Source organism: Euprymna scolopes, chromosome 35 (genome assembly GCF_053919585.1).
Source record: "Euprymna scolopes isolate OS-2025 chromosome 35, ASM5391958v1, whole genome shotgun sequence".
Taxonomy (NCBI): domain Eukaryota; kingdom Metazoa; phylum Mollusca; class Cephalopoda; order Sepiida; family Sepiolidae; genus Euprymna; species Euprymna scolopes.
Window position 1 is genome coordinate 36,989,324 of NC_136516.1, and position 13,777 is coordinate 37,003,100.

A 13,777-nucleotide genomic window follows, 5' to 3' on the forward strand; every position below is an offset into this window, starting at 1 on the left:
TCGTTAACGTCGCACTTTTTTTTTCACACTTTAATCTACAACTTTGCCTCAAGGGTTCGGGTTCGATCCTCATACTTACCTTTTTTCTTTTTTTAAGCCACCCCCGGAGTTTCCACACACACCTCCAAACAACCGGGCAACGCCGGGTACCCCTCGCTAGTCTTTAATAAAAAAGATTCCTGATTTTTCTTCAAATAATTACGAAACTTGTTCATTTTATTTTCTCTTCCAACACAATTAGTTTTAAAATCAAATTTACAAATTAAACATATGGCTTCATTCGGAAATTAGGTCGAAAAAAAAAATAAATTATGAAAGTTTAAGGTTTAATCTTCAGTGCGGGTAACACAAAATATAATTGTGAATTACTTAGGACTTCCACCCAGTCATGACTCACGGAACGAGGGAATCCTACCCGCATAAATTTAAAAGATCCGTTCCAAATTCAGTGAAGATTCTCGAGTTTGACAAGATACACTTAAAGAAGGTCGAAGGTTACATCTACCGAAACATTGTAAAAATAGCACTCAGGAACAGTAGTCCAATAATCCAAATAATACTTGTTCAGTTTATTTCTTCTTCCAACACGATTACGCTTCTTTTTATCAAATTTACAAATTAAAAATTATCCTGAATCGGAGGTCGTAAATATTACGGAAAATTTAAAACAGGGAGCTAAACAAACAAACAAAAAACAAACAAAAAAAAAACCGTTGGGAACCTATTAGTCTAAAACGTTATCAAATTATTTACTTACCTTTGAACACTGTCGATGCGTCTCTTTTTGCGTGGATTTTTCAGGTAAAACATGGTAGGGTCCGTATGGTACAGAACAGCGGGAGAGGTTCAGGTCACATACGTCATTCTGAGAGCTGACGGAGCTACGATTGTCGAAATCCTCCGAGGACGTCGTGTATCCGTTGTCTTTATCTTCGGTTGAACACGACAGTTTAGAGCTGTTGATCTCTGGCAAGTCCGTAATAGGGGCCTCGGAAAGTGGGGTTGAGGCGAGCGCACTAGGGATCGAATGTATGGAAGACATAGAGCAGGCGCTGTCATCACTGCATTCGCTCTCCTGTTTGCTGTTGTGGAACGCAGATCGGAGAGCGCTCATGGATTCTTTCGTCAGGGCCTGGATCCATCGAATCTGCTCGCTTGATGAAGACGCGCTGACCAAGACGGATTTCTCGCCGGATGTAAGCTCAATTAGAAAGTCCTTTCGCGTGTACTTCGCGGCGCCTATTGACGGATACTTGTAGCCGATGTTGGTATCGGCGAGAGACACGAAAAACAGGGCTTTCTCTGTTGGCTTGTTTGCCTTGAAGCCGTACAAGACCCCGTCAGCGATAACACACCAGGTTTTAGTCCATTTGTAGTTCGACTTGTGATATAAGTGATCTGACAACTTAACGTTGATGAGTTTCGACAAAGTCACTTCACCAGAAGTCGCGGGTTCAGTTTTTTTCCAGCTGAAGACCCTTTTTAAACTAAACCGTCTCGTTTTTTTAGTGATGCTCTCGGTGCGATTGGCGTTTTCAAGATCGTTTTTAATAGAGACACTCGGCTCTACGTCCGCCCAGCTAGAAGAATCCTGCATTATAGACACGGGTAATGAGAGCCGTAAGTCATTAGCGCTTGCTGCTGGTTTAACAAGTGGTTCCTCCCGTAGTCGGTACAAATCCATCGAAGAGGATTGCATCTGACATGACCGGCTTGGTTTCAGCTTCTTTTTTGTGTCAATCAAAAACTGGAAGTTGCTTTTATTGTTACGGCTACCGCAAGTCTGAGAGAACGATCCCGAAAGGTCACTGCTAGAAAATGACCGGTTGGCCAAAATATTTACCGGCGTGAGGTAACCTTTCTTTCCCACTGGCGTGTCATCAAACTTGGTAGGCTGTTTCGCGTAGATGCCCTGTTCGATGGACTCAACCCATTCCTCAAGAAGAGCTCTGCTCTTGACGCCGAATAAATATCGCTTCCCTTCAGGATTTTCAATCAAAAATTGGAAGCTATTGGTTTCGTTGTTCCACGTTTTATTGACCATGTTCATCTTCGGGGCAATGTAGGGTTTTTTGAAAACCTGGGGTCGCACTTGACATTGTTGTAAGCTAATCACATTGATTGGGGTTTCGTCCGTTTTATCCTTAAAGACATAAAGGTAGTTTGGTACAAGAACGCCCCACACCTGAGTAGCGCTCATTTCATCAAACAGCCAGGATTTGAGAAGCGGATCAACCAGGCTGCTGTGTGGGGTGCTGTGCAACCTTTGCATCTGTCCCACCTTCAAGTGATTAAGGTTCACATCAAGTCCGACTTTTTCAGTTGATATGTTGACCATGGCGACCTTGGGCGAAGACGGCAAAAGAGTGAAGCTGTCGCGTAACTTTTTCATTGAGTTTGGAAAATCTCCCCGAAACTTGCGATGTCCATTTTCAACTTTCTGCATAAAAGATAAATAAAATAAAACATAATTAAAAAGTAATTAAAATAAAAAGTAATTAAAATAAAAAGTAATTGAAATCAAAAAGTAATTGAAATCAAAAAGTAATTAAAATCAAAAAGTAATTAAAATCAAAAAGTAATTAAAATCAAAAAGTAATTAAATTAAAAAGTAATTAAATTAAAAAGTAATTAAATCAAAAAGTAATTAAAATTAAAAAGTAATTAAAATAAAAAAGTAATTAAAATAAAAAAGTAATTAAAATAAAAAGTAATTAAAATAAAAAGTAAAAAAAAAGAAATAAAAATATAAAATGACTTAAATTCCAAAAATACTCTGAATACATATAATGAGGAAGTGTACGCAACTTACTATCTTTCTCATCCATTTAGAAAAATAAGATGTTATTACGTAGAGAAACCAACAAACGAAAAAAAAAAACAAACAAAAAAAAAACAATTCAAATATTACAAACTAGCAGGGAAACCCAACGCTGCCCGGGATTGAATGAAAATCTACGAATATTTTACTCACCCATATTTTGTTGTCATCCAAATCAATGAAATCGCTCCCCCCCCCCAATCAAATCGATTGCCCATCTACTTTAGTTGGGACCCACGGTGATGCGGGAGTAGTCTTCAGCCTCTTCGCAGTGGCTTCATCCACAATACATTTTCGTTCAGATTGCACTGCAGAGAATCAACTGTTGATTTCACATCATTTTTATACAATGGCTTAAAGTTTAAAAATGTAAAAGCCAAGTATCATGGTTCAGTTGTGCTCTAAACAGAAACATTCATTTCTAACGAGGCCCCGTCATATCAAAGAATCTTACGTTAATTTTATATGCTGGGCCTTTCTGCTTTTGCGGTAATAAAACTTCTTAAATGCACTTATGATGTTAGGCTGTGTAAGGCGTTAACGTAAGTCAAAATCGCCTGTTCCTTCTTTTATCGGATTTTTTTTTCGCTTAGTGGTTAATTATTGATATACATCGAAGACATTCAGATACAAAACCTATCTAAGACGACTGCCAGACACATAAAGTACACTTGTGTATAATTTCCAAAAACAATCGACCCAGCCGTTTAGGAGTCCATAGGGAACTCTCAAATACACACAAAGTTCCTTTTATATAATAGTATAAATAAATGTTACCAAAGGCAAGATAAGTTATCTTCTACTTAGTTTTGTGTGTGTTTAACGTATTTTAAAGCTTTTATGCGGTTCAAAAAATAACTATTGTCTAGTTGGTAAGTTTAACCGACAACAACATGGCCGACCCCGAGAATGTTGTCTTCGGAGAATCAATAATGTCTGAAACGTCCGAAACAAAACAAAATGATAGAAATTCCCTAGACAATCGGGTGGATTTCTCTCCGCATGTAGCTCGAAGCACCCCTGTACTAACAGATTTAGGGTATCAAAAATGTTCCAATATTACTACTACTGGTAAATTAAATTCAATCTGTAAATATCAGTTACGTTGATGCGAGAACTACTAACATAGTAAGTTTTCTTCGTAATTTTACAAATTTACTAGCCTGGGTGCCCGGCGTTGTCCGGGTGTTTCGAGGTGTGTGTTGAGCAAAAAAAAAAAAAGAAAGAAAAAGAAATGGTAGTAGGCAGTCAGGCTAGAACCCATACCGCGAAGGAGGAAAATAACGTGAACGAAAAAAAAAAAAACAAGAAAAAAAAAACGTGACGTCTTTGCCGTTGCATCCATCGCCAAACCGGAAGTGGCGAAGGTTTAAATTAAGGCTAGTCCATCGAAAAGAGGGGATGACTTTCGAAAATATCGGCGAAAATAGCAACCCATCCTTGTAGAAAAGTGCCCAGTTCAGGGTGAAGAAATTAATGTTTTTTTGTCAATTTTGGATATTTGTCGTCTGAAGGGTCGAGCTTCAAAACGATATCGATCTCGTGAAAACCCGTCGCCTCTGCGAAAATTTTTGGCGAGACATACAGACAGACAGACAAATAGGTGAGATTTATATGATAGATGAAAGGTATAGCATACGTAGTTTTATATAATAGATAAAAAAATTCTTTTCAGTTTATTCAAGTTGGGGATGGGGCATCCTCCCAAATGCCAAACATTTACCCGCTAACTCAGATATTCCAATGTAGATATATTTTAAAGATTCTGACAGTCTCTTTAAGTGCAATCATTTGCATCTATTGCCCTTGGTTCACCGGGTGTATTGTAGTTCTTATTTTTTTTTTTTCATGAGTTCGGGTGCTCCTATAATGACTGGAATGACAGAGATCTTCCTAAGATTCCAATTTCTTTTCATGTCGTACAGCAGACCTTGGTATTTCGTCATCTTTTCCTTCTCGCCTCTGTTTAACCAAGTATCATTGGGGATACTGACTTCTACTAAGGTTGCTTCTTTCTCCTTGTCTCATATCACTGTCAGGTTTTATGGCTCCAAGCTGTAGGGATTGCGTAATCATCGTTTCATTTAACTTCAGTCGAAGTTTTCAGAAATAAAGGAGCTACATTGATCTCTATTAAGAGATAAATAGATATTCTAGCATTCCATTAAAGGTCTCCTTGTTATATAGTTGTGGAACACAGGAAATTATCTGTTATTTATATGCCTGTCGATCTATCTAGCTATATATCTATGTGTGTGTATCTATCTATCTATCTCATATAATATATATATATATATATATATATATATATATATATATATATAGGGTGTTCCAAAAGTCTTGGGCACATTAAGCAGATATGAGGACTTTAAATGTGCCCAAGACTTTTGGAACACCCTATATATATATATATATATATATATATATATATATATATATATATATGTATATGTATATATATATATATATATATATGTATATGTATATATATATATGTATATATATATATGTGTGTGTGTGTGTGCGTGTGGGTGCATCTCTCTCTCTCTCTCTCTATATATATATATATATATATATACACGTGTGTGTGTGTGTGCATCTATCTATCTATATATATATATGTATATATGTGTGTGTGTGTGTGCGTGCATCTATCTATATATATGTGTATATGTCTATCTGTCTACGTGTATATATGTCTATCTGTATATCTGTGTATCTATCTATCTATCTGTCTGTGTATCTGTCTATCTGTGTATCTGTCTATCTGTGTATCTGTCTATCTATCTATATATCTGTGTCTATCTATCTATATATCTGTGTCTATCTATCTATATATCTATGTCTATCTATCTATATATCTATGTCTATCTATCTATATATCTATGTCTATCTATCTATATATCTATGTCTATCTATCTATCTATCTATCTATCTATATATCTATGTCTATCTATCTAGCTATCTATCTATATATCTATGTCTATCTATCTATATATCTATGTCTATCTATCTATGTATATATCTATCTAACTGGCGAAATAAACAAGAGAATAGATGTGAATATGTTGCACCGGAAGTTAAAAAATAAATAAATAAATAGCTGACCGAAAGGACGTGGTATTCACGTGATTAGGTTAGCTGGATAGAGCTGAGTTGGAGGTTGGACGTAAAGGAGAGTGGACGGGTTAACGGCCGCCCCCCCCCACTTCCTTGGGAGGGAGATGACGTGTCTCCAAATTGGAGATTAGAATTAACCACAAGCAAAGATCTTCACTTTTCATTCTTCTGCGTTCGACAACTTATAAGTGAATAAAAGCTCATATAAAACCAATCATCGTCTTGGTGTTGTAAATGCATTCGTCCACAGGTTTCCAGCTTCCCCCCCCCCCAAGAACAGATGAAAGCCAGGTAGACCGCAAGATCAAAGACGTAGTTGAAAATAAGGTATGTCCAACACATGTATGACACGCACACATACACACCCGCATACAAACACTTAGATTATCACGGAAAGAACCCAAATAGGGCACAAAAATAGTGGGTTCAGATAGTGAAGAACCCCAATATAGATATTTAGCAACACGTCACATATCTGAACACCACCCCACAATGTAACATCCTTTACATATCAAACACCGAGTTAGTGAAGAAGTTGGAAAATAAATTTCCTCTCCCCAATTGACCATTTTAATATGTATTTCTTGTGATCTCTTGGATTCACTGGATTCCAAACCAAGAATTTATCTAGTCTGATGGAATATCCAGCTTTGTGTTACTTTACTCCACATCACTTGAAGGTACACCATTCCTCGTAAAAGTCAATGTAGGTTAATCATACCAAGGAGATCTTATTTGGGCCTTGAAGACTATGTGATTTTGAATATTTGGTCAGGGTTTACTTGTAGGGAAAAGTATTCTTATGTTCGGTTGTCCTGACAAACCCCTAACAAACCCCTGACAAATCTTAAGATACTCGAAAACAATGTCTAGTAAGCTTTCAAGTTCTCTTCTGTAGGCATTCAAACTCTATGCAGATGTGGGTGTATGTTGTTGTTTTTTTACTTTTCTTCCTTTGAAGATTGTAACGTTGGGTATGAGGCAGCCAAACCAGCTGCCAACATTGCCCTGCTTTTTATTGAAACCAACCGAGAGCTCTTTTTAGCATCCTCGCTGTTCCCTTAAGTGCAATCGTCTGGATCTCTTTTGCCCTTGGTTCACCAGGAATATTAGTTAGATAGGACTTCAGGTTCTTCTTCATAAGCTCTGTGACACCTATAATAACTGGTATGATTGAAATCTCCCCAAGATTCCAGTTTCTTTTCATATCATGCATGAGACCTTGGTATTTTGTCTGTTTCTTTCTTTTCAGCTCTGTTCAGACCGCCATCATTAGGGACACTCACTTCAATCAATGTTGCAACTCTCTCTGACTTATTCAATATAACTATGTCAGGTTTCACAGCAGTATTTTCAAGGTAGGTGTGTGTGTGCGTGTGCGGGAAAGTGGAGTCTAATCCCTCATTATAAGCATTACGTTATCCGACTGGCCCGCCCGTGTTTTACCCACAACAAAATGGAGCACTAAAGAGATTGGAAATCGCGCATAGGTAAAACAATGGGTTTATCTCTCATGGCTCATTATTACAACTGTTATTGTTCTTATCGTTAATCGGAAGAAAAGACGCCATTGTTGTGTTTTGTTTTAATCTGACCCTGTTGTTCGTTGGACCTCAAAGAATGGGGAGGAGCCCAGGTGACAGTTGACTATCTAGGGGGTAAAAAGGCTGCGGTAATAGGTGGGAGCGAGTGCCTTCCGCGGTCATTCTAATCAAAGTGGTGCTCCGAAAAACAATTAGACAGAAGGGAAGATAGGGGGATAAAACTACAACGTTCTAAGTAATGAAGAGAAACAGAGACAGAGAGAGGGGGGAAGTAGAGACAGAGAGAGAGAGAGAGGAGGAGGAATACAGAGGGGGAGGAGGAAAACAAAGAGAGAGGAGGAGGAAAACAGAGAGAGAGAGAGGAGGAGGAAAACAGAGAGAGAGAGGAGGAGGAAAACAGAGAGAGAGAGGAGGAGGAAAACAGAGAGAGAGAGAGAGGAGGAAAACAGAGAGAGAGAGAGAGGAGGAGGAAAACAGATAGAGAGAGAGAGGAGGAGGAAAACAGAGAGAGAGAGGAGGAGGAAAACAGAGAGAGAGAGGAGGAGGAAAACAGAGAGAGAGAGAGAGGAGGAGGAAAACAGAGAGAGAGAGAGAGAGAGAGAGGAGGAGGAAAACAGAGAGAGAGAGAGAGAGAGAGAGGAGGAGGAAAACAGAGAGAGAGAGAGGAGGAGGAAAACAGAGAGAGAGAGGAGGAGGAAAACAGAGAGAGAGAGAGAGAGGAGGAGGAAAACAGAGAGAGAGAGAGAGAGAGAGGAGGAGGAAAACAGAGAGAGAGAGAGAGAGAGGAGGAGGAAAACAGAGAGAGAGAGAGGAGGAGGAGGAAAACAGAGAGAGAGAGAGGAGGAGGAGGAAAACAGAGAGAGGGAGGAGGAGGAGGAAAACAGTAAGAGAGAGAGGAGGAGGAAAACAGTAAGAGAGAGAGGAGGAGGAAAACAGTAAGAGAGAGAGGAGGAGGAAAACAGTAAGAGAGAGAGGAGGAGGAAAACAGTAAGAGAGAGGAGGAGGAGGAAAACAGAGAGAGGGGAGGAGGAGGAAAACAGAGAGAGGGGAGGAGGAGGAAAACAGAGGGAGGAGGAGGAAAACAGAGGGAGGAGGAGGAGGAGGAAAACAGGGAGAGAGAGGAGGAGGAGGAAAACAGGGAGAGAGAGGAGGAGGAGGAAAACAGGGAGAGAGAGGAGGAGGAGGAAAACAGGGAAAGAGAGGAGGAGGAGGAGGAAAACACAGACAGAAAAAGTGGATTGATATTTTTTAGTTAGAATGTTAAACCTATTTTTACTCTCATAATACGTGCTCGACTGAGCTCCAATCTCTGCTCGCTCCACAACAAAACAATCGCAAGAAAATCTAGCTTCCTTATAATACCGCAGGACTGCTTCTCAGTTGAATACAACGTTTGAGTTCTTAAGTCTAATGTTACCCATATATTCGTTGCGAGTCTCCAACCTAATCACAATCTGACCATTTCATCAATTCTATCCACTTTTGTTAAAAAAGGTGCTTTTCATCATTAACTGTCAATCTCAAACGTGCTGATTGCACGAGGACTTCAGTCATGAAGGAATTGGAAACAGTGGTTGGAATAGGCAAGAAGAATTATCCAAGAGAACAGCCCAACAAGTACTTTTTCTTTTTTTTATATATGTACTTATTTTATATTAAACGTCAAGATGACCATGATGTAGTCGCTTGGGAAGAACACTGAAAACATTTTGTTCAACGGATTATCTATTATATAAATCTCACTTGTCTGTTTAAATGTATGTATGTATGTTTATGTTTGGCTTAAAACTTTCGACAGAGGCGACAGGTTTTCACGAGATCAGTATCACTTTGAATCTCGACCCTTCGGACGACAAATATCGAAAAATTGGCCAAAAACATTAATTCCTTCACCTCCTCTACAATGCCCAACCGCATGGTTTTAAACCGACCCTGCAGAACTTGAACGAACTGGACTACGAAACTGCCTCATCCGCCATACTCTCCACACCTCTCACCTATCAACTACCACTTTTTCAAGCATCTCGGCGCTTTTTGTGTGAGAAATACTTAAAAAATCTAAGTAATATCAAAAACGCCTTCAACGACTTCATCGCCACCAGAACGCAAGATTTTTACGTTACTGGCATAAATACACTTGTTTTGCGTTGGCAAAAGTGTGCAAATTTTGATAGTGCTTAATAAATTTTTGTTTGATATGTTCATCTGAATTTAAAAGTGTTCATGTCAACCTGATATTTGAATGGAATGAATGGTCGAAATCTATAAAAGAAATAGAACCCAGCCCTTAAGGCGCACCACATCATTTCGCAACCGCAGTCGAGATAAGGGTTCGATAAGTTCCATCCTTTCAAAGGACTTAATATAAATGCGTGCTCACATTGCCACTACACACATTGGAAATCAAAAGAACCGGACCGGAACTTGTCTCAAATGGTCACCCATCCTCTCTCTGTTTTCCTCCTCTCTCTCTCTCTCTCTCTCTGTTTTCCTCCTCTCTCTCTCTCTGTTTTCCTCCTCTCTGAACTTGTCTCAAATGGTCACCCATCTGGTACTGACCAGGCTAAGTATTGCTTAACTTCGCTGATCTTACGAGAACCGGTGGGTCAACGTGATTTTGTCGTATGTATCAAACGGAGACGCCATATGTAAATGAAAAGGAAACATGTGTTTATTCAGAGGAAAAAGGGAGACAACTGGATTAACAACGTTCTCAGTTAAATACTTTCGCATAGTGCAAAGAAAAATCTAAAGGAAAAGAAATAAAAAAAAATATGCTTAATACAAATAATTTATACACTTACATATTTTTTGTGGACCGATATTCATATTAAAAAAAACAACTTTTTTCTGTTTATTGTATTCATTTTCTTCCCCAAAAGAGCATAGTAGGCAGGGGGCAGTTTTTTTTAATGTGGAAAGGGGAAAGGAGGACTAGCTCCTCCGAGAGGAGGGGAGGGGGAGCTGGTAGTGAGAGCCTCTTGGTATACAGGGTTGCCCCTACATGGACCAGAAACTGATTGTCATAAGGGCAATGGTCTTTGGTTGCAGTATCTGCCGGAACAGATACTACACTTTGATATTGGCCCGAAGGCCAGAAAAAAAAAAAAGGCGAACCTTTTTTTCTGTTTAATGTATTTATTTGCTTCCCCACTGAGTAAATTAGGCAAGAGGCCGTTTTTTAATATGGAGAGGGGGAAGGGAAAGAGGAGGCCAGCTCCCCCGAGAAGAGGGGAGGAGCAGCTGTTAGTGACTGCCTCTTTGTATACAGGGTTGCCCTTACATGGACCAGAAACTGATTGCCAGGTCTTTGGTTGTAGTATCTGCCGGTCTTGGTCAGAAAAAAAGGCGAACCTTTTTTTTCTGTTTATGGTATTTATTTGAGAACTAGAATTACTGCTACTCTTGGGTTTGCAGGATTTATAGTCAAGGTTTATTCCTGTAGATCCCCTGTATTTTATTTATGTTCGTGCATATTAATAGGTTTGATTTGGTTCTTTGTTTTGCTGCATATAAACCCCCTTGGGTTCGGCATATAACCCTTACTGGATTCGGTGTTCAAAACCCCCTTGGGGTTATTTAATGCCGAATCCAGTAATTTTGGAAAAAAAAAAACTTTTATGCTCTAGTTGGTTCTATTTCAAATATTTATACATGGTATTTAGTTTCATTGTATTGTTTTACGGCATATCAAACTTTTTTGTTGTTATTTCAATCCGAATGCAGTAATTTTGGAAAAAAAAAGAAGGTTTCTATGCTTCAAGTTCGTAACTTCTTTAAATTCTTGTGTATGGTGTTCGTTTTGCTTTTTTTTACATTGCAGAACATGATTGAGTTTTGTAAAGGGAAAGGAAAAAAATAATATTGATGTTTGGTGCATTTTAGGTTATAAAGTCAGTATTGTAAGACCGCCTGACCTGGCAGCACCAGACATCAAGATAACCTCGAGAAAAATGTATTTGTTCGTCATATACGCACGGCTATTAACTATAGAGGGGTATATTCTGCGCATTTTATAATGCTAAGGTGCATGGAGGACTCGAGAACTCTCCTGGTGGCCAACTCCAAAAGGTACTCCCCTTCTCCTAAAAGACTCTTTATCTACAAACTACGATGTCCGCGTTTTCATTAATAGACATTCCTCATAAATAAATAAATGTTTAAATAAATAAAAGCGTAAATATATTACCGACCCATCTCTCGCCCTCCAAGGGATTGTGATTTTATATACACACACACATACACACACACACACACACACACACACACACACACACACACACACACACACACACACACACACGAATCCAATTCTTTGGAAATGAATCACCCAAAGAAAATGTTTCGCTTTCAAGACATAAAGAATGAATTGTTTAGCGAACCTCTTCCTTCCATTCAAGGTTTTTTTCCCTTACATGCACTGGGGAGAGGGGCGAGGATATGGGGGGGGGGACAGGATGTGGCTTGACCCCAACGGGAAGACTAGCTGGGGGTGTGGAGAGGGTAGGGCAATAGATAATCAAAGGACAATTTAATGTATGGTCACACATGGTTGGCAATCAAAAGGCGAGCCGAAATTTTCGACGAAGAAAAGAATAAAAAATCCTTCATGAGTGGACGTGTAGGTAAAAGAAAAAAGGGCCGAGGGACAATTACGCGCCAATAACATTAGATCTGTGTGTGATCACAGTATATACGCACACACGCAATAAAGCGCACTCCCGCACGCAATGTAAAATGCACGTACATGGGAACAAGGGGGGAAAAAACTTGAATAAATAGGCTAGTATATATATATATATATATATATATATATATATATATATATATGATTATTTCAATTATTTCATTTTTTATATACTAATCCTAAATTTATGAAGCTCAATGTAATTACAGAGCATATAACAAACATATGCCGGCAGGGGTACTCAGGCGGTTTTTCTTTTGTTTTGCAGGGCCGAACTGTTGCTCTTGTAGCACGGACTCATTTTCACACCTTCCGACCTTGTGTCACGTCCTCTCGCGGTGGGAGAGAGGTGTAATATCGCCATTATATCCAAAATTTCGAGAGGTGCAAGTTTATCGCTTGGTTTCTGAGGCATGCCGACGGAGCTACTCGGACTTATTTTTGCCGCGTCAGATAATCCTTTTGGGGCGATGGTTCATTTTCTAACATTCCCACCTTGTTTCACAATCCTTCGCGGAGGGAGGGCAAATACCGTGTTACTCTTTGTAATTGAAATTACAACCCATGTAATATAAATAAAACAACAATCCTGATTCTATTGATCGACATCTGTTTGTGTATATAATAAAAATTCTAATCGATAAGCGATTCCAGTTTGACAAGGGATGAATAGACACCAGTTCTTGCGTAAAAAAATCCTGGAAAAAACGCAAACACCTGTTGTGGTACAATAATTTTTACTAGGTGGGGCACCGCTTATTAAAGTCTAAGGCTACTAGAGTATAAGGATTAAATAGTGCCGAGCACGCTGTTAGACAGTAGCTTGAAAAATGGCGGAACTTTTGTATGGTTTAATTATTTAAGAAAACAGCTCAACAAGAAATGAGATTTCGTTTTAGTCTACGCGTGTGTAACCTTAAGTTAGAAAGTTGTGACGTGGGTGTTTCCAAGACGCTGTTAATTATGGACATGGTAGTTCCAATCATTATCATATTCGCTGTTTTTAAAGATTCATTTTCTTAAGATTGAACGAAACGAATCATACCATATAGAGAAAAAAAAGATAACATAACAGAAGAAAGGACAAGAAAAGAATTGGACGGAGAAAAAAAAAAAAAAAAGGACGAAAAAGCAAAAAAAAAAAAAAAAAGACGAACAAACAAAAAATGGATGAACACGCAAAAAAAGCGAAAAAAAAAGACGAAAAAAAAAAACGAAAAAAGACGAAAAAGCAAAAAGAAAATAAGATGTAGGTGAACAAACAGAAAAACATTAATAAAAATCATTTCGCAATTAAAATCGTTAATATAATTAAACTTTCAAAATTAAATGGAAGTCAAGTGAAGAAAAAAAAAATGTCGTCTGGTCAATTTGTGGAATGATATTGGATTTCAGGCGAATTGAATTACTAGTCGCAAAGAAGTTGACGTCCACATATTTGACACATTCTTTCCTCCAACAGAAAATGGGAACACACATACCCACTCGCGAAACGATACACTACGACGCCAAAAGTTTCCAAAAATTTTATTCACAGGAAAAAAAAAAAAAAAAAAAAAAAAAAAAAAGAGGAAAAACAGCAGAAATCGCGAGATACACCCATTT

General features: G+C 38.5%; 1 protein-coding gene across 1 annotated transcript in view; it reads right to left on the reverse strand.

Moving 5' to 3' along the window:
- LOC145259823 (uncharacterized) overlaps window positions 1-13,777 on the reverse strand; it is a 94,707-nt gene that overhangs the window by 64,623 nt on the left and 16,307 nt on the right. Inside the window, exon 2 of the mRNA XM_080117624.1 lies at window positions 758-2,440. Coding sequence (XP_079973750.1) covers window positions 758-2,392 — 1,635 coding nt within the window. The 5' untranslated portion in view covers window positions 2,393-2,440. The remainder of the gene's footprint in view (window positions 1-757; window positions 2,441-13,777) is intronic.